General features: G+C 40.7%; 1 protein-coding gene across 2 annotated transcripts in view; it reads right to left on the bottom strand.

Annotated features, from left to right (window-relative positions):
* Positions 1-24,839, bottom strand: part of CAMK1D (calcium/calmodulin dependent protein kinase ID) — a 300,125-nt gene that overhangs the window by 25,817 nt on the left and 249,469 nt on the right. For both annotated transcript variants that reach the window (XM_044423426.1, XM_044423427.1), the window contains 3 exons: positions 23,055-23,181; positions 8,895-8,970; positions 145-257 (listed from right to left, as the gene is read on the bottom strand). In XM_044423426.1, the coding sequence (XP_044279361.1) occupies positions 145-257; positions 8,895-8,970; positions 23,055-23,181 (316 nt within the window). The remainder of the gene's footprint in view (positions 1-144; positions 258-8,894; positions 8,971-23,054; positions 23,182-24,839) is intronic.

The raw sequence follows: 24,839 nt of genomic DNA on the forward strand, positions 1-24,839 counted from the left end.
TGTCCAACAACTGCTGAGCCACAGGTTGCCCACTCCTGTTTTGACACAATATTTCATGTTAAAAATATGCATACTAATGCCAATAAAGGATGGCTACCTTCTGTGTTAGCTACTATCTAATTTGTGATTACACTTGTTCCTTACCAGACTCAGATATATCATCCCAGTAAGGGGAGTCAAATTCATATTCTGCCTTAAGGATTTGTTCAAAAAGCTTGGAGTCATTTTCATCATAGAATGGAGGATACCCACAGAGTCTAAAACACAAAATAATAATGAAAAAAACATTAGGGTGCTTTAAGTCACTGGAGAGCAAACAATTGAGGAAACCCTTCTTTGGCAATTCTCATTTAGGCATCCAAAAGGAATGTCAGACCTGCAAAACTTATGACCCACTGAAACAAACAGTGCGTATCAGTCAGGCATAGTGGACACCCAGGAGCTCAACCCACCTGTTTTTCTGCCTGTTGAGGCAGAGAAGATAGGGTGCTGGGGGGGGGGGGGCAATTAGCAAGTACCAGTCACTAACCAGTCACAAGTTATGCAATCTGCTCATATGCCATAATAGATAACAGAACACTAATTTTTTGAGCAAGAGGATATGGTTGCAAACCACAGATACAGTATGACTATGGAATGCCTTGCATACATCTGCTACAGACCATACTGCTGGGATATCAAATGCCACAGTGTTCCAGATCTATGCCAGAATAGAGATCCAGTGTGGTGTAGTGGTTAAGAGCAGGGGACTGGGACTATCTGGGTTCTAGTCCCCGCTCAGCCATGGAGCCAACTGGGTGACTTTGGGCCAGTCACAGACTCTCAGCCCAACCTACCTCACAGGGTTGTTGTTGTGGGGATAAGATGGAGGAGGAGATATAAGCTGCTTTGAGCCCTTTGTAGGAAAAGGCAGGATATAAATTGAAAAATAAATAAATAGCCATGTGACCCTTGTTGCACCTATGGGATCTTTTTGGACAAGCACACATCCTTGTCGAAAGCCTGAGGTGTGCTCTAACGAGCCCAGAGAGCACTTGTGAAGTAAGGATGTTCATTTCAAAGGCAAGAGAACCTCCTGAATTCCTAAGGGATGACCACACAGTGTAGGCTCCTCTGCTGTATGTGTTTCCCCCTAGAAGTGAGTATTCTGTGCATTCAGCTTACGTGAAGGTAGAATTAAGGCATTACACTATCTCTAATGTTAAGAGCTAACCCATTTTTAAGTGACTATACCTTTAAAAAAATCTCTTTAGGCCCATACAAAAATGATACACAGTGTTCTAAGTGATAAACAGTTCCAGAATTCTAATGTACTGAAATTCTTTAGAGGGTGACAAAATACTTAATCATCTGCATATTGTCAGATGCTTAAAGTTTCTTTTGTCAAGAAATCTTGCCTTCTACAAAACCCCTAAATACCTAAGAATCAATTAAAATAGCTTCCCCAAATTTGACCTACTTTTCAGAGACAAAACAAAATGACACAATATTTCATATTATTTTTTGCCAAGAAGCCATTTAGTAAAATATGAGCTTTGATAGGATTTCTCTGGGGGTTATGAGGCTTTCACCCAGCTTCTCTACGTAGAAAGCAAAGTAGCCTTCAGCCCCTTTTCAAAAGAATTCCAGACAAATCATTAATAGGCAAGACAAGAAGACTGCTTCTCTGCATTCCATGTTTTAAAATAGTTCTATCTCTTTTGGCTCTTTTGAAATCTGTCTCCAAAGAAATGCTGATGGGTCTGTAAGATTATGGCATCTTCTGACATTAATTTCTGCTCAGCTTGTTCAAAATCTCCAAGCCCAGATTCTGGGACAGTCCCCCGGGGAAATAAGGGAATACTGAAAATGCAGATAAAGGGGGGAACGTGAGAGAAGAAGTAGAGAAAGGGAATAAGGGGTACTTCTGAACAAACAGTTCTTAGTGCTATTGATCAAAACTTGCTGGGAACTCCTGTAAAAAATTCTTTGCAACAGACAGGCCTATAGCACAATCAAAGCCTTATCTGAATGCAAGCTAGGTGCTGCAAAGACAGAAAGAAGTTCTTCCTTGGTTGTAAAGGCTGTAGGTGTGAAGGATATGAGCAAATGGGGCATTTTAGAGGCTGCAAGGATATATCTGTGGGAAGGAGCAATACTATGGCCTCCAGACAGTGTCTGAGAGGCCATAGGCTAATTTGGATACTCACATACAAGGATGGGAACAACACTGACTGGGGAACTTGGAATTGGTGCTGGAAACCAAACCCTGTCCCCTCAGTAAGTATAGAAAGGACTACACTAGCAGTTCTTCAAAGTTGAGAAAGTGACCATGTAGAGAGGGAGAAGTGTTTTGGGGTACCAGGAGGGAAGGAAACCGGAATTATGCTGATACAAGCTACAAGCTACTAGATGCATCTCTAATTTCCTCCTCTCCCCATCTGCAAAGCTCCAGGGAAAAAAATCTGTCCAGCAGGATGAAAGGATGGGGCAGTAAATATGGCCTCTGCTACAAGCCTCTTAGTCTGGGGGTTTATGGGCATTCTGATGGGGCTGAGATTTCACATCCCTTCATTTGGTGCTTCTAGATCAGGCTTTTACAGCATTATAATCCTGCCTTATTCATGGAATGCTATGGGAAGGAGGGGAGCAGTCTATATCGCTGTCTGCTCAGAACCCTTCCATGTTTTTCCATGCCTTCCTTCTTCTGTCTTATGTAAGAAATTCAATTTAGATAAAAAGGTTAGAATTACTGGAAAATCCCTTTTGAATGGGACTGCTAAGAGTATTTCATCTGGAAGCATGCTTGGTTTCTCTCAAGGAATCGTAAGAATTATGGTTTAAGGACAAGTGGAGACATTTCTGTAAGAGATCCCTAATTTCCCCTAACTCGTAAGCTATAATTTCAGGAATTTCCAGTGAAGAGGAAATGACTCATTTATTTATTTATTCAGAATGGAATGTTTCAAGTGACAACATCATACAGTGTCACTTCCCCCGCACTACCCTAATTGGATGCTGTTTGTGTGTTGTGGTGCTGGTGGAAATGCACAAATGTGACAGCATCCCATCATGGGTAAACTAAACAATGCAGGAAAAGAGGGAAAAATAAGGCTTTTCACCAATGACAGCAGGTGTGCTGAAACTGGCTTTACTGGAGCCCAAACAACCAACCTCCTCTTATGCTACCAAAAACCACTGGTTGCTACTGAGCACTGCAGTGCACTTATCCCACCAGTGACCTCTACAACTTCAGCCACGTGACTGATCCATGCCATCCCGCTGTGTCAACCCCAGCCACACCAGCCCGGCCAGTGTTTTTCAATATTTTGCTGAAAAATCTTCAGTCTTTTGACTAACCGGATAGTTAATTAACTGATTAAATTTACATGAATTTACATATCATTTTAAGTTAGGTAATTTCATTTTCTTGTGGGCCACTCCAAGGATCCTTTGTTGAAAAGCAACATAGAAATACTGCCTAACATACTTTGCACAGCAAAGCAAATTAGGAAGGAAATGTGAAATAATCCATGAGTTAATAAAAGCAACCTTCTACCATTGCAAGAAAGAAAGGCCATTTATAAATTTTCTTTTGAATTATCTGTTATATTAAAACACCAGAACCAAAATATCCTCATTTGGTTTCATTAAGATTTCATACAAAATAAGAACAATCGCTATAGGACTAGTTAAGGGCTTAGATCCAGAAAACTGTCAGAGCAGAGTGACTTTCCTGACCCCTCTCCACATGGCAGGCTCCTTAGGAGATCCTCTGGAATGGGGCAGGATGTGGTACAGAAGCTGAGGTGAGAAAAAGGACTCTGATGGAAGGTGCACACACCTCATTTTCAGCAATTCCTCCAAGCCCCAGTCCCAAACTCTGACCTCAGATCCATGTGAGGACTTTTGAGGGGGTGTTACAGCAGGGAAAGGAAGAGATAAAGCTGCCTCCCCCACCCTGTATGTTCCTCTTACCCCCAGAATGTATCTACCATGCCTACAGAAGTCAAAGAAATCTGGAACAATACCTCCAGGCAGGTTATCAAATCAGACCAAGGTCTGTTTCATCTAGCATTTTATTTTACAAATGCCTGTGGAATCTCATCTTTCATTGGGTCTGGCCACTAACATGCAGACATGTACTACAAAAGCACATGGAGTTTCTATTAATGCAGCCTTACCTAAACTAGTGCCTTCCAAAAGTGTTGGGACCACAGCTCCCATTATCTCCAGTTAGCAAAGTCAATGATCAGAAACTTTGAGAGGTGTGATCCAAAACATCTGGAGGTTATCTGACTTGGAAAGACCATGTTAAAGTGCCATTCAACAGTCACCACACTGAAATGGACAGCTTAAGGTAGTAGTCATTTCTTCCTCTTTCTGGAGGAAAATTCATAGCTTAACTATGGATTGTGTTAAGATGTAGAGATTCCTGCCAGGGAAATAATTTAAAAATGATACTCTTAAAATTGTGCTCTGCATATTTGTACATGAGATGAGTAAATAACAGAATCAGTTTTCAGTGGGAAAATCTCAGTCCATCATAGGGGACTTCCAATCACCAACATTTTCTTTTTCCTCCAGTGAAACCAGGCATTCAAGAAATGTCCAAGGTTACTGCCATCTCAGAAATAGCAGCCAGCTGTTTTGTCAGCATTCCACTGAACCAATATATTCTTGGCATGTACTAAATGTGACCCTGAACATGTAACCAAAATAAAAGATGCGACTATCCTCCTCCTGAGAAAAACAGCTGCATCTGTGAAAAAGGAACAGATTTTTTCCCCACATTTCCTGGGGAAAATACTTCAAAGAACTATTTTAATGCAAGCCCACAGGTGCCTGATGAAGCTTGTGCTCCCTCAAATGGAGGCACAAATATTAGAGCAATTGAGAAAAAATACAGAACAGAACTTGAGATAACATTACTGTGAAGCAGGAAATCCCACATTTATGTATTTATTAATTTAAAATAATGCTCAAGGAAGCAGATAGGCATAAACATGGAGCTAGGTCTTAATTCATATCTGAAGTGGGAAACAGTCTGAGAGAGGTGCTGGGGCTCTGTGGATCTCTGTTTCCCCAGATCATATTCAGAGAAGTGGCTGGTTACTACATCAACCTGGACCCAGCAAGTTACACTGCCGTACAAGATTCATAAAGTCATTCAGTAGCTGACCTGCTCTGTTGACTTCAGCCCCTGCCCTGCCATTGGTCCCATCCTGGAGGCTCTCCTGGCTTTTCTTCATGCATACCCAGCTCCTCTACCTTCTGTACCAACTACAGGGCAACCCCTCCTACTTGGCTCTAGACTAGCCCATTTTCTGTTTATTCCTGCATTCCCTTAACTCCATGGCTTTGCGCTGTTTCTACTTGAGCTCTTTGTAGCCTCTTCTGTATCTTGCTCAAGCTATTCTTACATTTTTTTTCCTGTGCCTGTTGACTTTCTTCTTTCCTTCTTTCAGATAAAAGGATTCCTGAACTACTTGTCTCTCATTACTTTGGTCCTTGCCCCACTCGATGTCCTAGCTGAAAACATCCCTACAACAAATCACAACAGTCTCTGTTTTTTGCTCCTGCCAACAGTATAGTGTGCCTCCTGTTTAAATATTATTTCAGCATCACTGTTCTTTTATTCTTTTAATAGACCCAACATTATTTATTGGCATTCTAAGTGAGCTTTACTTACTCAGGAATTTCTAAACATTCCATGATGTCAAAGCATCTTAGGTAATTGGCATGGAAAAATTTCAGATGAGAAGCAAAAATTCTTTTTTAGTCCATTATGTATTTAAGTTTACTGTCTATGTTGACAGGCCCTTATCTTCTATCGTCTTATGATTCAATTTCATATTTTGTGCATTTATTTATGAAGGGCTTGATCCAGTCTACTGCAGGTACAACATTCATCTGTGTAGGAATCCTCACAGGAGAGCTCACTTTCCCCCTCCTTATACCTGAGGTGCACACACAGGTGCTGTGCCAGGCCATTACAGGGGAAGGAATGCCCATTTTGTGTGTGGTCTCTGATTTGGTGGTATTTTTGTTATATTTTTGTGGATTTTTTATCTTAAATTTTGCAAGCCACCCTGGGTAATGCACAGGGACCAGAAGGGTGGAACAGAAATTTCTCTCTAAAAATGACTGGATCCAGATTGCCATTCCACCTGGTTTATTTTCCTTGACTGAACCAATGAAGAAGACTGGTTTCTGTATGAAATGGATTTTGTATGAAATGTTATATGGGAGGCGCACACAGCTCCCCTTTTCTCTTCAGCTGTCTGGCCTGCTGAGTGCCTGCGTGCACGTGCAGGGGGTGGGTGTGCAGGAGTCGGCGCTCCGCCACACCCACACCGTCGCCAACCTGGTGGTCATGCTGGAAGGCACCAGATTGCGGTAGGGTGCTCCTTACTGGTGCTGTGCTTTGAATCCCCTTAAATTGCCAATGTTGAAAAGCAAACTGTAGCAGGGGAGGAGGAATATGGAATCTGTAATATAACAGTTAAAATACAACTGCTTTAAATAAAATACTGTGGCATGGAATAACAGGAAGTTCCAAACTGCTAAAATTAGTAAGGACTCATCCATACAAAATGAGCTTTCTTATTTAAAAAAATAAAATAAAATCTGACCATCAGTAGATCAGATTTGGATGTGATTAAAATGAAACACTCAGAGCTGCACTGCAGTAAGTTCAATATGTCTTAGAACATTTGTCTAAGATTATTTGTCTAAGTTTTTTACATTTCTGGGGTAGTTGTAATCTATAATATATTCAATCATGCATTAAAAAACAATAATAGGCCAGAATTAACTTATTTTCCCACTGGTGTAACTCTATCAGGGGACATATGGTATTTTATTTATTTATTTTAAAATGTTATCTGACTAAGCCTGCCAATTCTGCTTACATGGCTCTTGTAGTAGCTTAAAATATAAAAGTTATCATATTCAAAACACTAAAATAAAATATCAGTTACTTAAAAGCATAAAATTGTTAAATGGCATCTTAAAATACTGCAGAGAATGAGGGCCAAACTTGATCAGGCATGATCTGTGGTTGGATTTCCTGTCTCATGTGACTCAAACTGAACTCTGACCACTGAGCTGTAGGAAGGGAATGTGAACCCCTCCCTTCTGTACCACTTAGTCAATTAAAGAAGCTTTCTCCCCTTCAGCTGCTATTTGTCCTACGTTCAGGAAAATGGTTGGGTACTTTTTACCAAATTTGAAAGCAGTGTGATATTTTGTCATGGATCTCAAATGTCTAATCTAATTTGGACATCACCTTCATGTATAATATTAATGTTATCAGTATGCATGGTACTTTACACAATAAAAACCCCTCTGAAGGAACAAGTATTTACCAATACTACAAAGAATTTGTAGTATTTACAAATACAATCAAGATGGGGAAAGAACCAGACAGGCTGTCAGGTTTCCCTAATGAGGAAATTCTGTGATATGGAGGGCCAAAACCAACATTACAAAAGAGACATTTTTACTCTACAATAGGTGCAGGGGCCATAATCCAGATCAAAACCTTGGCACAGAAATGTGTAAGGGTGTTACCTTCCCCTCCTGTTATGTGTTCCATCTGGCCTGGAGGGCTGGTCCTGTGCCTGTAATTTCTCTTGTGAAATAGTGATTTGTTTAACTCCCCCATCATTCCACCACATCCAGATCATGGCTCCTGCAACTCCCATAAAGTAAAGACGAAAGCATGATGTATCTGCTAGATGCTAGGAATGTTGGGAAAAAATCTGCAATATATTGAAATGAGTTCAGATTTCTAGAAGTCCATCCTGTGGCGTGCACAGCAACAGCTTTTAAGAATCAATTTAAAAACATTTTAGGAAGATGCATACTAATTCACATTAGTGTTAAAGCAGTCTTGTGCAAATCTACATTCGCTCATAAATTAATGTGGATTAGCTAAAGTAGAATGAAATTATGATTTTAAAAAAACTCTGATTCTGTCAGTGAGACGAGGATGGAACAAAACATGCCTAACAATCTGTGAAACACAGACATGACAGATTTAACAAATCCATACACTCCTACTGGTTACAGATTGAAAGTAATGCTTGGTTTGGCCCTGTGGTATGTCACCTTCAGTTCTAGAAGAAAAGTTATCTTTATATCTTAAGTGTGAGCATAGGTATATTTTATTTCTTTTTCTCTGAGAGTTCATGTGAAGCCCCTTCCCTGTGGATTGTCTCCAGCATCTTTCATTCACAGGTACACCACCTCTGTATGCATGTAAATTGGTGGTGTTTGTGTATTAATGCAGTTGTCATTACTCGCAGCAATGGTGAGCTATCCTCCATGAACCTGACCTAGCTTTAAAAAACCAATTTATATAGTGGCCATGACCACACATTTTTTTTAGTAGCGAAGCAGCATAGAATGAGCTAAAAGAGTAATCATGACCATGGCTAGATAGTCTTGGGACACAGCAACAAAAATTGTGGATATGCATTCAGTTTGTGAACTTACTTTGGGCCTCACCACTGCAACAGTTGCCTTGATGTAGAAACTGAAAAAACAGTCACTACACTATCTATATTGTAATGATGGCGTGCTTGAATAATGGCAGAGTTTGCAGTTATTTTCATGGGCTCCACTCCAAAGAGGCTGATCCTTTCACAGATACTTCATGGAGATGTACATGAGCATAATGCACACTGGGCATGTGGCAAAGGAGGTAAGGGAGCATGTCCTCACATTCTGATCCTCAGTAGGGTACATGCATGAGATGACACATTCTAGGCTCACCCTTTTCCCTTGTCATATGCATTGCCCTCAACTTGCACAAGAAAAGTTTAGGACTACTAGTATTCCCGTTCTCAAAGCCAGTGCTGTAATATCTGACATGAATGATGAAACATGGGCTCATTTATACTACTTACAGAATATATGCAATAACACCAATAGACCAACAGTCCACTGCTTTGCTGTAGGGTTTCTGGGCAAGCACTTCAGGAGCTGTAATGAGGAAGCGGAGAGGAAAATCAGTAAATGAATCTAAATCCAATGAGTGTGGCCACAGTCTAAACAGAAAACTCATGAATTTGAAATTAACAGATTGTTCACCCATCTCCACCACCATACCATTTATTTGGCATTGGGACAGAATTTTGGATGTTAGGAATCTCTCAAAGATAGAAAGGTACCCAAAGACAAATCATGTGCACATCTGTGCTTAGAGGAATACTCTTTATGTAGAAAAATGGCAGAATTATCCCATGCATGGTTGAAGTTTTGCAATATCGTGCAAGTTCCCTCCTCCAGTGTTGCAGCACTGCATGAGCACTTGCAAAAATGGTTATTTTTGAGAGCAAGCAGGTGAAATATTAAATGAGACCATCCACTGATGTTTAGCTGATTGGTAAGTGCAAGTTTCTACAATTCACATCTGTTATTCTAGTGTAATTTATAGGGGGAGGGTTCCACATAGGTAAGGGGAAGATCTAAGGCAAAAGTTGGACAGCAGAACTTTGCTTTTCAACCCATATATCCACATACTACCAGCATCTACTCCACTTATGCACAGAAACACTACCTTCACATGCATGGATCCATTCATATACACACAAGTCCCTTTACATTGAGTTGGGCTAACTCTCTAATGAACAGCCTTATGCTAAGCAAAACCATTGGTCCATATAATTCAATACTGCCAACCCTGACTGGCACCTGGCTCTTTACTTTCTGCTTCAGGCCGCAGCTTTTCTTATATGTGAGGAAATGAGGCTGAGACATTTTCCTTTTAAAGGGTAAAGAGAGCAGCCCTTTCCCTAATTCATACTTTCAGTGAGGACATCAGGAGAAGGAAGGCAGACACAATAGAAGGGGAAGGATAGCACATTTGGGAAAAAGTAAAATGGACTGGACAGTTACAAATATGGTTGGTGACAATTCTGCTAACAGCAGTGGAAGCTTTCTCCAGATGCTGTGAAACTAGGAATTCAGCTAGATCCTATCCATGAACACTATATTTGAATAAAGTGAATAATGATTATTATTCACTTTATGTGAATAATGATTATGGTCACAGTTTACAGAACAAAACACTGTGCACTGTCTGCTCAGTCCAAAACCTTCGGGAAAGAATCTTTATATTCCATCTTTATGTGACTGTTGCAAGGCCTATAATAAAATTTATACTTGGATGAAAATGAGAGACATCTCTTGCTTAAAGGAGAAGCAACATTGTCAGTAAAATGTGGTGGTCAACTTCCACCCCCTTTATCCCAAACATTTCTGAGCAGATAACAGATGGATGAGGGGAGGGCAGTGATCCACCTGCTAACGGATATGAGCAACCCGAATGCCACCTTCCTGGCATAAGCCCCCACATTCACAATGTGAAATGTTAAGATTTCAAAGAGCTCTTATTTTTAAACTGTGAATCACATTCACAATCAGTATATGTCAGATCAGAGGACTTCACATAAAAACAACGTAAAGTGGGGGAGGGACTGGTAGAAGGTCATCAATTTTCTGCCAAGAAATAGAAAACAAAAGCAGAATTCAAAACTTTTGGAAACTTGAAAAAGAAGCATTTTAAAAACAGCTCTAATTTCTAGGCTCACTAGGAAATCTTGACAGCTCTGCAGTGTGCTGCCAAATTGAAGTTTTTGAGATGTGAAGGCAATCTAGGGTGGTGTGTCACTGTGATTGTTCACCTCTGTTGCAAAGTGATCCAAGCAAGATGGCTGTCCCTGCCCTGCTAGCCAACTGGCCAAGGAAGTGTGATAAAGGAAGGATGTCAGAGACAGGGGTACAGCTGCTTGCCATTCTGACTGAAGGATACCACAGTAAAAGATCAAGAAGAAGCCACGCTAATCCAAAAGTTCCCTAAGAATGAGATATATGAAAAATCCGTGGTTTATAGCCAGTGTTATTTCTTCTTAGAGAAGATCCACTGAAATAAATAGAACGTAGGTCAGACAAACATTGAACACAGCTCTGTCCTTTTGTTGTTGCAGACAGCTTTGTTTTTCTGCATTCTCTTCACTCTGCTGAGCTGCAAAGTCAATATTGCCATTGTTATTTCAGATAGTGCTCGGTGCCTTTGGAGGGTCTGGGATCCAATTTCTAACTCCCAGAATTCACCAGAGCCTGCACACATCCTTACTGCCATAGCTGAAATCACAGCCACTGAATTGCTGCTGAATTTTGGTGGCAATTTTATGGCAAGAAAAAAAGCCATCTTTTTGCTTTAAAACAAGGCACATGGGAAGCATCATTGTATGAAAGTCTAGAGAATTGTGTTGCTTATGTTTGCATCTTTCATCTGCAAATGCTTAGCACTGGATTTTAAAACCCCATGACTCCAATCCTTTTTAATGCAAAGTAGCTATTGAATTTTCAAAGCCAAATGTTGGCTTATAGTTGAATTATTTATAATAGTTGCCTTGTCAGCAATTATAGGTTTAAGTGCTACTAAAAATGTAACAGATTTTCCTGCTAGTAACTGTAGTATTAGCCACAGCTACCTGAAGAACAAGATAACAGTGCCCCCTTATCACCTGTCCTTAGAGCCTTATATTGGATAAAGCAATTGTGTCAGATAAACTTTGGGGTTTATAGGTTTGGGAGTGGCATTCCGTCAGCTCAACCATTCTCACAGCCTTTCAGTAAGCAGCTGGTACTCAGGACTTGGAGTAAAGACAGGATTTTATTAACTGTAAGTTGTCTTAGGGGCCCTTCTGGAGTCAAATGAAAGGGAACAATACAAACAAAATGTTTCTGAATGTACTGGGACCCCAGATTTGGCCTATAGGCCTGAAGTTTCTTTCCTCTGCTCAAAGCCATGGCTGGGAAGATTGGGAAAAGTGAGAAGCTCAAACACTTCCTCTTCTCTTCTGCAGGTAGCTTAATAGATCAAGGTCTGGTTTAGAAGTAAAGTCTGCCACCACATCAGAATTGGCAAACAAAGTATGGAAAGCAATCCCTGCAACCAAAGATCAATGTGTAGTTTCCAACCCTAGTTTGGAGGGCTTGCCAGAGTTTGTTGACTTGTACATAGCAGCAAAATACACTTGGATGGAAGTGTTTTATTCAGTCACATCTAAGAGGCAGTTAGGGAAAGGGTAGTGAGGGTGGGGAACATTCAAGTCCACTGCTTCTTTCCAAGTCTCCAAGCCACAGTCTGGAGGATTAGGAAGATGATGATTGAATGCAGCCATTATGCTCATCAGTTTGTAGCAGGTAGCTCTGCTGGTTTTGCTAGGACTGGTTTCACTGTTGCACCCTACTGAAGGCAGGGAATTTAAGCACTGTAACATGATAGGAATCAAAGTAATCTACATGATGGGATTAGTGGCAGAAAACTGCAGGAAGGAATAAAGTTAGGATAATTTAAAAGCCCAGAACTAAAGAAACTCAAATACACAAGCCAATTGTGGTACTTCTTTAACAAACATGGTAGCCTTAACTATGGGCAAAAGAACAATCTAATAAAAGGAACAGAAATTCACATGGCCATTGCTTATTATTGGATCAGGGTAGAAAAGAACGAATAGATTTGGAACTTAGCTGGATTTTGGAACTCAGAAATGTGGTGAAATTGCCTGTCAGAATAAAAGACCAAATACCCTGGAACATTTTTTAAAGTAAAGGCTTAACAATATCCTTCTGAAATAATAATAAAATATTGCATTCCAATATACTTCAAGGGGAGCTGGATCATATCCTAGAACAAGATGACTAAGCATCAAAATTTATGAATGCTAACAGTAAATGTAAAAAAATGTTAATACATGCATAAAATAGGAAATTTGGATGTGGCAAAATAAATAGAAAATAGGATTTAATCATAGTTTTTGATATTACGTTTTAGTATTTATATTAAAATAAAAAGTGATGATTGGACATAACCTTACTTGAGAGTTTATTGTGATTTGGTCAATTCCATCAATAATCATTCCTAATATACTTATTTTGCAAAAATATAAAATTGGCAACCTCTGAATGAAACATGTCTTTGTAGCATAATGCAGCATTCTCTGTAATGTGAATCAGTCACTGGAATGGTCCTTAAGTATTTAGAAATTTCATTTTGAAATGACACTGGGATTCACATGTCAGATTTCAATTCGTGTCTATGCACTGTTTTGAATAAGCAGATCCTTGCTTGTACAAATGATAGAACTCCAAATTCACTCAGTGGTAGCAGTGACAAAATGGCTTCCACAGGCCTAAATTCTATTGCTGAAATGAATAATCTTTTGTGCAAAAGGATTGTGAGCTTTAATATGTTCTGGTACACAAAAACAAACACCCAGGAACAGAAGTATTTGATTATAAATGGATGTCTTTTGCATCAGGCTCTACTTGATGGTCCAGTAAAAAAAACAAAGTGGATCCCACAAGCCTGAAATCTGCCCAGCTGGTCTGGATTCAGAACAATACTGGTGGAGCCAAAACAGGGTAACTGCAAAGGAAAATCAATTTCAGCTTACAAGAGACCTGGGGCTAGGGTGGAGGTTCACCTTCCTGAAGGAGAATGACCCTAAACACATACCTACAGTCCCTAAAGAAGAAGCAGAATGGCTTAAAAACAAGAACCTGAAGGGTCTAGTGAAAGCTCAGCTCTCAGTCTGAGAAAATCTGTGGCAACACTTCAAAGTTGCTGTTTGCCAATGGTCTCCATGCAACCTGACAGAACTGGAGCAGTTTTGCCAGGAAGAATGGGTAAAAACTGCAGGATCTGGATATGCAATTATAGCTGCGATTGCTGCCAAACTGATTGCTGTCAGTTTGTTTTTGTTTACTTAACTTCTGTGCCACAATAACCATGTTATTAAGAGTAACTTCTGGGGGCCTCGACATTGTTGAGTATCTTGTGTATATCAAGGTAACCGTGCCAATTAAATGCATTTCAATTCCAGGCTGAAACACAACAAAATGTGGAAAAGTCAAAATGGGGGTGAATGTAAGTCAACACAAGACAGTTTATGATTTTTATTGAAACGCAATTATTCTATATTTACCCCCAGTATGCACGTTGGGCCACATATCTTTTTTAATGTACTTACTATATTTCTACACCACTTAATAAATACTAACAATAAATATAAAAGCACAATGAGCAGCATCCGCCATTCCACTTTTGCTGTTTCTGTTGCACTGCTGATCCTGCTGATTAGCAAAACAGGAAACTAGTACTTTCTAAACAAATCCCGAAAATTAGTCCAAACATTCATTACCAGAACAGGTAACATGCCATTCCACTAGCTCATTTCTAATTGCTTACTACAGCAAGCGCAGGGGCAACATTCTTTGTCAGCTGAATATATTATATTGTCCAATATAAAGAGTTTAGAACAGAATAAAACCAAAGTAAAAGCCAGGGTAAAAACAGCAGAAAGGCAAAGATCTAAGAATGTGTTTAAAAAAAACAACTAAAGAACTAAACAGCCTATTTACCTTGGGGGGGGGGGTGAAGACAATCCAAAATTTGGTTGCAAGCCATCAAGAGCTTTGTAGGTTTATGCTAGAATGCTGAATTGGGTATGGAAACATACTGACAGCTAATGCAGATCACAAAGCATAGGCACAATCCACACACATCCGGTGATATGCATGTAACTAATTAGTTCTGAGGGAGAAATATACCTGGGAACATTAGGAAACTGCCAATAATAAGGTTGATCTGTTATCTCAGAAGAGTTGCCTAATGTAGGAAACTATGGAGCAGTGCAGTATCAGATGCAGTACCAACCACAAAACTAGTCACATGGAATAGGAGAGTCATTGCAGTGTGTTTGTCTCAGGTCCCCCAGGCAAGTAGTCAAGGGAAAAAGAATAGGAGCTGGCATCCATTGAAAATAACAAGGAACAAATAATTTTTCATATCCCCCCAACCCCGCAGCTCCTCCAGATCCCTAAAAATGCTACCCAGAGGGTCAGAGGACTTTCATAGAAGGAGTGCAGGTAAACGGTACAGACAGGATCATCCCTAAAAATTGGACACCTACTGTGAATAGAGTCCTTCCACCAAAGGAAGCTAGATCCTGGCTTTTTTCTCATCATTTTTTCCATAATTGTCCTGACCGAGAGATGCTATATGTTGTCTTTTTAGCAGTGGCACCTCTGTTATGAAACAGTGCTCCCAGGAAGATGATGCCAACCATCCCTTTTTGGTACCAAGTTGAAAATCTTTCTGTTCATCTTAACTACTATAGGTCTCTCAGTTTAAAAATGTGTGTGTGTGTGCGTGTGTGGCGGGGGAGGTTGCTGTGAATTTTGCTCCTTGTATCTTGCGCCGTTTCTGCGATTTAAAAAAAATATTTATTGCGAAACACCAGGAATGTTTTACATTATGAAAGAGCATACCAATACTATAAATAACTTGCAGTGGGCTATATAAAAGGACCTCCCATGCAGAGCAGATGGTAGAGACATAGTCAACTCTCACAATGCTGGATTACTTGCTGTGTGTAGAATCAGTCTTCCCGCCCCCCAAACAGCTGATTAGCACTAGCAGAAACAGTGCCACTCATCAGACTGGAAACATTTGTAGAGTGTGGGAGTACTGTGCAGTTCATCTCAAGTACTTTAGACAGATAGCCTTTGCTGCATTGGGATGAATGAATGTTCTGAATCAGTGAGATACACAACCATAACTTTTAATGAAACAATTGAAGGCCCACTAAACGGGCCCTGGTTATCACTGTCAGGAAGCATCCATGATTGCTCTTTGCAGGCTTATCCCCTGGGATTGCTAAGGTGCTTACAAACAAAGGACAGTATTCAGCTATGCCATTCCTCTAGTGCAAATGACATTGCATTAGAGGAAACGAGGTTCCAAACTGTGTGTAGAGTTACATTTGAACAAGTGTTTCTGCAATGGAAAGATTTGGCCAAGTGTTAATGCTATTTGAGTTTTGTGGAATGACACCAGTGGGTACTGCCCAAAAGCTTTTTTTGATGCAACCAGCCTGCTGCATTCTCAGAATTTTACAGAAGATCCAGGCATCATAATGTTCCATTTTGTAATCCTTCCACGTTTTCCCACTGCTTCTTCCATCTTTTTTTTTTTCAAACAAAAAAAAAAAAAAAAAAAGGCTGTGGGGAGAAGACAGAATAGCTTTCCGTATTCTGCACTAGGAACCCTCTGTCTGGAAGCAACTCTGATCTATGTTAAAAATTGTTGTGAGCCTGTGGTCCTTACCTTGGTATCTGCATGGGAAGTTAAATGTAGTTTCACAAACTGGATTTTTGGCAACTCCAGGTTACTGATACTGCTGTGAATTGAGACATGTCAGTTTCTCAATTGAGAAATGTGAATTAATTGTGTGAGTCTTCTTCTGTGCTCACATAAAGGCTGCTTAACTTGTATATATATGTAAGTAAGTACTGGACTACCTTCTGTCTTAACACCAAACAACTTATCCATAGAACTGTCAACTGATGGCCCTTAATCTACTTAGTCTGATGCCCATCATGTCATGGGACATTTATATATCCATTCCTGTTGTCAATCATTCTGTAAGAATGAGGGGGCCCACTCAGCATTGCTTCAAATCATCAGTTGAAATTATATGATTCCTAATAATCCTCCCAGAAGTTCTCATTAAAAAAAGTTTCTTCAACATATCAAATGCAGTATTAGAAAATATAATGTGACTATTTCCCATAAAATAGAAGTCAAATGCTCTCATCCTCAGTCAAATTTCAATCAAGAGACATGTTGTTAGAGACATAATGTTTCTCATCAGTGATTTCCCCAATACAATTTAATTAAGGGAGATAAGCCAGCAATGTGAATAATTTTCAGATGAGCTTACTTAGCTCTCAAGAAGCCACAAATTGAAATGCAAAAACAAGGTCTCTAATTGAGTTTCATATAACTAAAGTGAGTTCAAAATCCAATCCAGTACAGGCTGCCACTCATTTCACAACATAACAAAGAAATACATGGGTATGGTTGCTAAAGAAGATTGTGATACAAAACAAATCTCCTCTGTGTTTTCAGAATACCAAGAAAAATAGTCAAGTGATGTTGTGTGCAAACATCTGATTGTTTAGTGATCAGGCCAATGGACTATACAAATCAGAAGATGCTATGTTTCAGAAGATGCTGGGATGTAACTCATCAGATGCATCCCAGCTTCTTCTGCAACACTACAAGGGATTGTTGGATTCACTTCTTTGATAATACTGTGCAACCCTGGGTATAACTTTCAAATGACACATTACTCCTGGCCCAACATTTATTACAATCCCAAGTGATTGCTTGGGTTCTTATGTTGTTTGGCTAGTCCAGGTTTGCATGTGCTGTGCTGAATATGTAGTTTAATACACTGCAGCTAATGATGCAGTAACTGAAAGGATGAAGCCACCCTTAGTGAGTATAGTTTTATTCTTCAGAAGATTACTTAGTTTTCCTGCAGGAAGAAACTTAGTCCTCTTCTAACAACCTGGTGAGGAAGGTCAGGCTGAAAGTCAATGATTGGCCCTAAGGCAGGGGTCTCAAACTCGAGGCCCGCGGGCCAATTGCCGGGATGGGCAGGGCACAGGGGAGGGGCCTTCAAAGTGCCGGCGGCGCCGGGCCGGCCTCCAGGAGCGACGCGGGATGAGTGACCCACCACCACTGCGGTGGTGGAATACTTGATGCAGCCCAGCCTCACCCAGACTGCCCCCAGGTAAGTTGAGTTTGAGACCCCTGCCCTAAGGTAAATGATTGGTCGAACATCTTCAACGAACTTCATGGAGAAATGAGTATTAGAATCTGGATCTTCCATGTCCCAGTCCAACATTCTAACCACTAATGGCTTTCCTGTTCTACTACTGTAAATACATAATCTGAAAGATGGCAGCCATATATGAATCGGACTGCCTAACCACAAAGTCAGGAAGAGACATCCTCACTGCACCACACCTACTCCCTCCCATGGTTAGGTCCATGGATGCAACACTTTTTACCTTATTGGTGGCTCCCTGATTGCTCCCATGATGCTCTGGATATGTGTAAAGGTGTCTGTGGCTCATTTTGATACTTATGCTTCCTGCAAGGAACAGGCATCATCAGGAGGGGGGGTTTCTGGCTTAGTATGTTAAAAGGAGACCAAAATGAGCTATATTATATACAGATGTATTTACCATTCCCGGACCAGCATGGGAGCAACTTTAAAGGCAGTGGCATCTATGAAGATAAAGGAATGAGTAAAAGGTGCCTTACATTATTTTAAAAATTGCATCCAAAAACAAAATCAGCAAAAAAGAGATCCAGCACTTCTGGTTGTCTACAGCCATCACAGATTTGCATGAAGAAATGGATGAATAAACACATGACAGGGTAGATACAGACACATCCTTTCCCTTCGACTTTCACTAGATGCTTCTGTATGCTCTTAGATGCTATCATGTTGGTAGATGTTAACTGTATTGCTAGAAAATTGCATGAAGATACTGTGTTTTTCACTCTGTAAGACGCACTTCTTTCCCCCTCAAAAGTAAGGGGAAATGTCTGTACGTCTAACAGAGTGAATATGTGTGTGCAGTAAGTCTGTCAGATGTGCAGCATGGTGTGCCCGACGCCGGGGACATGTAATTCCACCGCCAGGACGCTGCCAGCCTACCTGCACCACTTGGCCAGCACGTGCTCAGTGCGCCCTACTCCGCCCCCCCCCCCCGGCACAGGTGAGAGCTGTGCTGCTCAGGGGGAGGGGGACGGAGGAGGAACCGCGGGCTTTAACCCGCCGGCCGCCACGGAGAGACGGACTGGGACGGAGTGCCTACGCCCACCACCCGGGAAGACCTGCCACTGCTGCCGCCCAGAAGACCACCGCCGGGACGCTGCCAGCCTGCCTGCACCACCTGGCACCACCTGGCTGGCACGCGCTCAGCGTGCCCTGCTCTGCCCCCCCCTCCGGCACAGGTGAGAACTGTGCCGCTCAGGGGGAGGGGTGCGGAGGAGGAGGAGCCGCGGGCTTTAACCCGCTGGCCGCCACGGAGAGACGGACTGGGATGGACTGCCCACCCCCACAGGTCGGTGTGCGTTTTCAAATGGCAACCCATCTTTTAATGAAGCCCATGGGGAAGTGATAATAAAAGTAAGCACACTTTTCACAGGAATTCTGCAAAGTGGCCACAGTTAGAGGTGGCCATGAAAGAATGGATCACACATCACCGGAATAATGGCTTCTCAGTCTCTACAAAAATGATAATACATGAAGCCAAACGCATTGCTGTAGAGAAAGGCATTCACGATTTTACTGGATCACCATCGTGGTGCTACAGATTTATGAGGCGATCTGGCCTTGCTATGCGCACCAAAACTAGAATTGCGCAAAAAATGTCAAAAGAATATGAACCTAAGATTGTGTCTTTTCAGAAATTTGTAATTGATGCTAGGAAGAAAAATGGGGTTGAAATTGGCCAGATTGGGAATATGGATGAAGTCCCGCTAACCTTTCATGTGCCATCTAATAGGACTGTTGATTTGAAAGGTGCCAAAACTATCACCGTGAAAAACTCTGGACATGAGAAACCCCATTACACGGATGTGTTGTCTTGCTGTGCAGATGGCACCAAATTGCCACCCATGTTAATTTTCAAAAGGAAAACATTTCCAAAAGAAGTGATTCCAAGAAGAGTTGTTGTACATGTTCATGAGAAAGGATGGATGGACAAAAATGGAATGAGAGTATGGGTTGAAAAAGTGTGGTCCAAACGTCCTGGAGGGCTTCTGAAAAAACCTGCCTTATTAGTGCTTGACCAGTTTAGAGCACATATTAGCGAAACTACAAAAAAGTGCTTTAAAGAAGTGAAGACTCATCTAGCTGTAATTCCTGGAGGTCTTACCAGCCAGTTGCAACCTTTCGACGTTTCCATCAACAAACCATTTAAGGTCTTTATGCGAGAAGAGTGGTACAAATGGATGGCTGCTGGTAATCATGATCTGACACCTACTGGACGAATGAAGAGGCCCACTATCACTCAAGTTTGTGAAAAGGTGAAAACGTCATGGTACTCAGTGAAGGAGGAAACCATTGTACAGTCATTCAAAAAATGTGGAATTAGCAGTGCTTTGGATGGAACCGAAGATGGTATCTTATATGAAGATAGTGAAGAAAGTGATGTCAGTGATTGTGAGCAACAGAGCTTCATAAATTCTGACTCTAGCGATGATGAGTTCTATGGGTTCGACGAAAACTAGAAGAGTACTTGAACTTTAAAGACTCTATTTTGTTAATGACAGTGATGATGGTTCTTAATGCCACTGTTGACTGCTGTTCACTTTACAAGGTTGAAATACAGTATTACTGTATTCTGTTATAGTTTATTAAATAGTTTAGTAAACCATTTGATTCAGAATATTTTTTTCTTGTTTTCCTCCTCTAAAAACTAGGTGTGTCTTATGGTCAGGTGAGTCTTATAGAACAAAAAATACGGTAATTCAAGTTCTGCAGCAAGAGAAGCTTGACTTTATTTATTTACATGTATTTATAGGCTGCCTATAATTGTTGAGGCCTTCCTAGGTGGCTTACAATGCATAAAACATATTAACAGAGTAAAACACATTAAAACCAATTAAAACGTAATGAATTAAACTTCTATAAAAGCAATTAAAAAGGGCCACAGCATGCAAAGTAAATGTTAAAAAAAATCCTAAAAAGTTATGTCTTCACCTGGCACAGAAAGGAAAATAAAGATGGCGCTAGGCAAATTTCCCTAGGGAGGGAGTTCCAAAGATGGGTAGCAGCAGCGGAAAAGATCCTATGACTAGTTGCCATCCTTATCTCCCTGAGGGGTGGTTCTTGTAGAAGGGCCTCCTGAGCTGATCTAAGGGGGCAGGTAGGTATATATGGATGCAGATGGTCCTTTAAATAGCTGGGCCACAAGCTGTTTAGACTATATGGCCTTTGCAATTATGTAATTAAATTTCATACTTTACTATGAAATGTCATTACCATCTCAAAAAAGTTTACTTTTTCATGAAGCCTTTGATAAATGTCTTTAGTCCTCTTCCCTTACTGAATCTAATGTGCAACTGAGCTGATACACTTTCATTCCCTGATTATCCCTTTGCCATTTTTCTCGCTTCTCTGTGTGGCCTTGCCAGGGATGACTTTTAGATTGTAAGCCTGTGTGACTATGTGTGTTTATCTTCGTGTCAATGAGTAACAGGGAAGAATGTGTGGTTATGAGTAGGAGTGAGTGGGTGCGCTTGTGTCATTGCATCCTCCTCCAGTACTGCTCATCAATGAAACTGCCAAGCATTTCCCAGCCCCCATTGGTTGGAGTGCTATACTTGAAAGAGATCTAGCTTTCCACCTGGTCTAGACAAAAGCATTGGGTTTAGAGAAAGACTGACACAAGGCCTTTAAAAACCAATTTACTGCAAGTACAAGTCTAACTGAAAACCTGAAAACTCTCAAACTTGTTTCCAATCAGTAGCAAGTGCCAGGTTGAAGGAAACACATGATGAGACTAGTTCAAAACATTATTTTTGAATAAAGGGCAAAAACTTCAGAAAGACAAAGAGTAACTTTGATTTTCAGGAAAGCTCCATCTAGTCTATGAGCTTCTTTACATGTGACCTTTAACCCACCACTATACCTGCTTCTAGATTCTCTGCAGGATTGGCTCCCTAACATCCATTTTTCCTCAGGTTTTTTCTCTCTCTGCCTTTCTATATGTTTCATTACACAAACACAAGGTGGTGCTGGAGGACAGTGGAATTACATGAGCAAAAATACACCAGCTTCTCATAGTGCTATTTCCAGATAAGACCAGACTTTCCTCAATCTGGAAAAAGCTACAGAAATGGTTACAAAGCATGGAGAAGACCCTGGAGGAGGAGGGTGTTGTGTAAAGAATGTGCAAACTACCATGAGTGAGGAATCATGTGTGCACACTAAATGCTTCACATAGAGAAGCACTGCTTCAACATCTGAGAGTTGATATGTACTATGGATGTGCACATCACACTAAGTCACCCTGCAAATAAGCCACCGTGCATTGGCTTTTTGCTGGACAACCATGATGCTCCCAAGAGACAATCAGTCTTGCTGTGGTTTGTTCTCCCCGTCAGACTTCTTGCTGGCTCCAGCATGTACACTAAGTACCACATATTGGTGTGGGTTACACAGCAGTGAGTGGGGCTGGGAAACATACAAAAATATCACGACAAAGTAGTAACACAGACAGGGAAATCACCAAAACGTAAATGTAAAGGTAGCTGTCAGCTGAGACAGGAGGAAGCTGCATGTGTGGGTGACAGCAGTTTTCATCTGGCTGACTGGCTCTCTAGTCATATATGGCAACTCGCAATAAAATTGTCCCTCTGGGTTTGGACAATGCAAAGGCCACCATAAGTATAAACAAACAAGCCACAGGTTGGCTTGTCCAAGGAAAATAAGCCACCATGCAGAAACTGTACTGGGCTCACATGACACTAGAATTCACAATGACTGACCACCCATGGTAGGTTGCTGTGCCATTTCAAACAGGTCAGGGTGTATACAAAATTAATGTAACTTGTGTTTAAAAATAATCTGGGAGTAAGAAATTCAGATTAGGATCCTGGCATGGCAGTGGGACCTTTTCAATTCTTATCCTCTGCACCATGATACTGGTAAAAATTACTTCCCTCTATTTTCCCTGAGAGAGAATCTAAAGGACTCCATAACTTTTGACAAACCAAGCCAAATGCAATCCACCAACCATGATGGAACCTCACATTTTTGCTGTTGCAGGAAAGTACGAACTCGCTGCCTCTGGTGGTTAGAAGACCACAACATGATGGTCAGCACCCCCTGAAAACCTCTGTATTCTAAGAAACCTTCCTTGATGGACTAGCCTTCTTTTATGGTTACTCTGTTTTGATATAGTATTGTTTTCTTTTACCTTTTAATCTTTCTATTGTTCACCATTCTGGAATCAGTATAAAAAACTTGCAAACAAAGAAATCAACAACAAACAACCAAATGATAAAAACAGGATATTTACTGTGCTTCTCTAGAGACCTTTGGATTGCCCTTGGTTTGGTAAGTTTCCATTACTGCTAGAACAGAAGAGCACTATATGGCTGAAACAACACTGGTACTTACCAACGTATCCTGGGGTGCCACAAGCTGTGGACATGACATCACCTTTACCCTCCATTTTCGAAAGTCCAAAATCACTTATCATGATTTTAGATTCTTCATCCTGGCTGTAGTATAACAGGTTTTCTGGCTGTATAAATATTAAGAAAATATTAAGAAAACCTGATACATGAATCTAAGAGATCACAGAAGAAAAAGAGATATTGGATTAAATAATGTCTCTTTCTATCTTGTCTGCTATTCATTATCTCAATATAATAATCCTTTTTGATCTCTGCTTGTCAGATAAATAAAGCTTAGTACAAGAAATCATTGCCATAACTTAGTAAGACACAGTACACAAAACTGTAATGTGACCAGACACTAAAGAAAAGGCATAAAGTAAAGGGAGCTTTGGCAGGTGCTGCTGATTAAAATGGGACCCATTCAATTGACTGCTTTTCAACACGATTCCATGGAGGGTAAGGCCATCAATATTAGTGCCAGCACAAGAGACACTATGCTTCTATATACTGGTTTCTGGAGAACACAACTGGGAGAGGGCTGTTGTATTCTTGTCCTGTTCTGGGCTTCCCATCAGGACTTTGGGTTAGGCACTGTAGGACAGAATGAACTAGGTCTAAACTGGTTAAGCCTTTGATTTGATCCAGTATATTCTTAAGTTCTTATGGGGTTGGGACAAACAACTTGGGTAGCCACGGCATGTGAAGCATGAGAACCCAGGAGGACAAAGCATGAATAAAGAGTGCTTTAATTTAGGAAACAAAGATAATATATTATATTCAATAAAACTGCATCTTCAATATTCATTTGTATTCAAATGATAGGAAAAAGATGCTCAATATCTAAACAATATAAAGTATATGTACTAGCAGGAAGGTGGTTATTACCATTGATGCTATGATTGCTATGACACGCATCCTTTCATGAAATTGCCCAGTGTTATATTAACACAAATTTTTGAGCTGGCCAAAGATAGAACAGCTGGAATGCAGCTTCAACACACACTTTTAGCGGTTCATTAACATCCAGTGAATCCTTAGCACACACTTCTGGGAACTTTAATTTGTCTTCCGTAGCAGCTATATCACCAAAACTCTGGATCAGGGTGGTTCTTAATCCCTTTCTTGGCCAGGCATTAAACACTGTCACCTCAATACAGTGGATTCCTGGAAGCTAGAGTTGTACTTCACAGGATCACTCCCTGAATGTATTTAAAATCACACACAGAGAAACAGTCAACCTTTCCAATAAAGTGGGAAAATGCTACCAAAAGGTGGTGCAAATTCCTACCATCATTTTACATGTTTCTTTAATAAACCCAGTATATGTTCCAGGCAAAAGTTTCCAAGAAACAACAAGAAACAGATGGAATGGTTTAGTACCACTGCATTCTCTGATCCAAGCACAAAGCTGATGTAAAGAGTTGCACCACCATTTAAGGCAGCAACATTATAACACGGTAGCATTTGTCTCACAGTCCATATCAGACAGGCATTTCCAGTGGGTTGATTCAGATGACTGTGCTATTCATGAGATGATTACAGATATTATATGAGAGTTTGTGGGGTTTTGTCTCTCTAATTTTCATTGCACTAGTTTTAGCAAGGTCATTCTTTATTTTGAAGTACAAGTTGAGTTATGCAGGGCTCATACACACTTTCATTTTCAAATGATGACCCCCAAGCTCCATGGAGACATCTGCCAATCTGTGAGGCCAACCTCTGGCAAAAGGACACCAGAGTCACCCTCATTCATTCATCAATAAAGAATGAGACAGGGAAGTGT

This window comes from Varanus komodoensis, unplaced genomic scaffold, assembly GCF_004798865.1.
Source record: "Varanus komodoensis strain SLA01 unplaced genomic scaffold, ASM479886v1 scaffold13_3, whole genome shotgun sequence".
Lineage (NCBI taxonomy): Eukaryota > Metazoa > Chordata > Lepidosauria > Squamata > Varanidae > Varanus > Varanus komodoensis.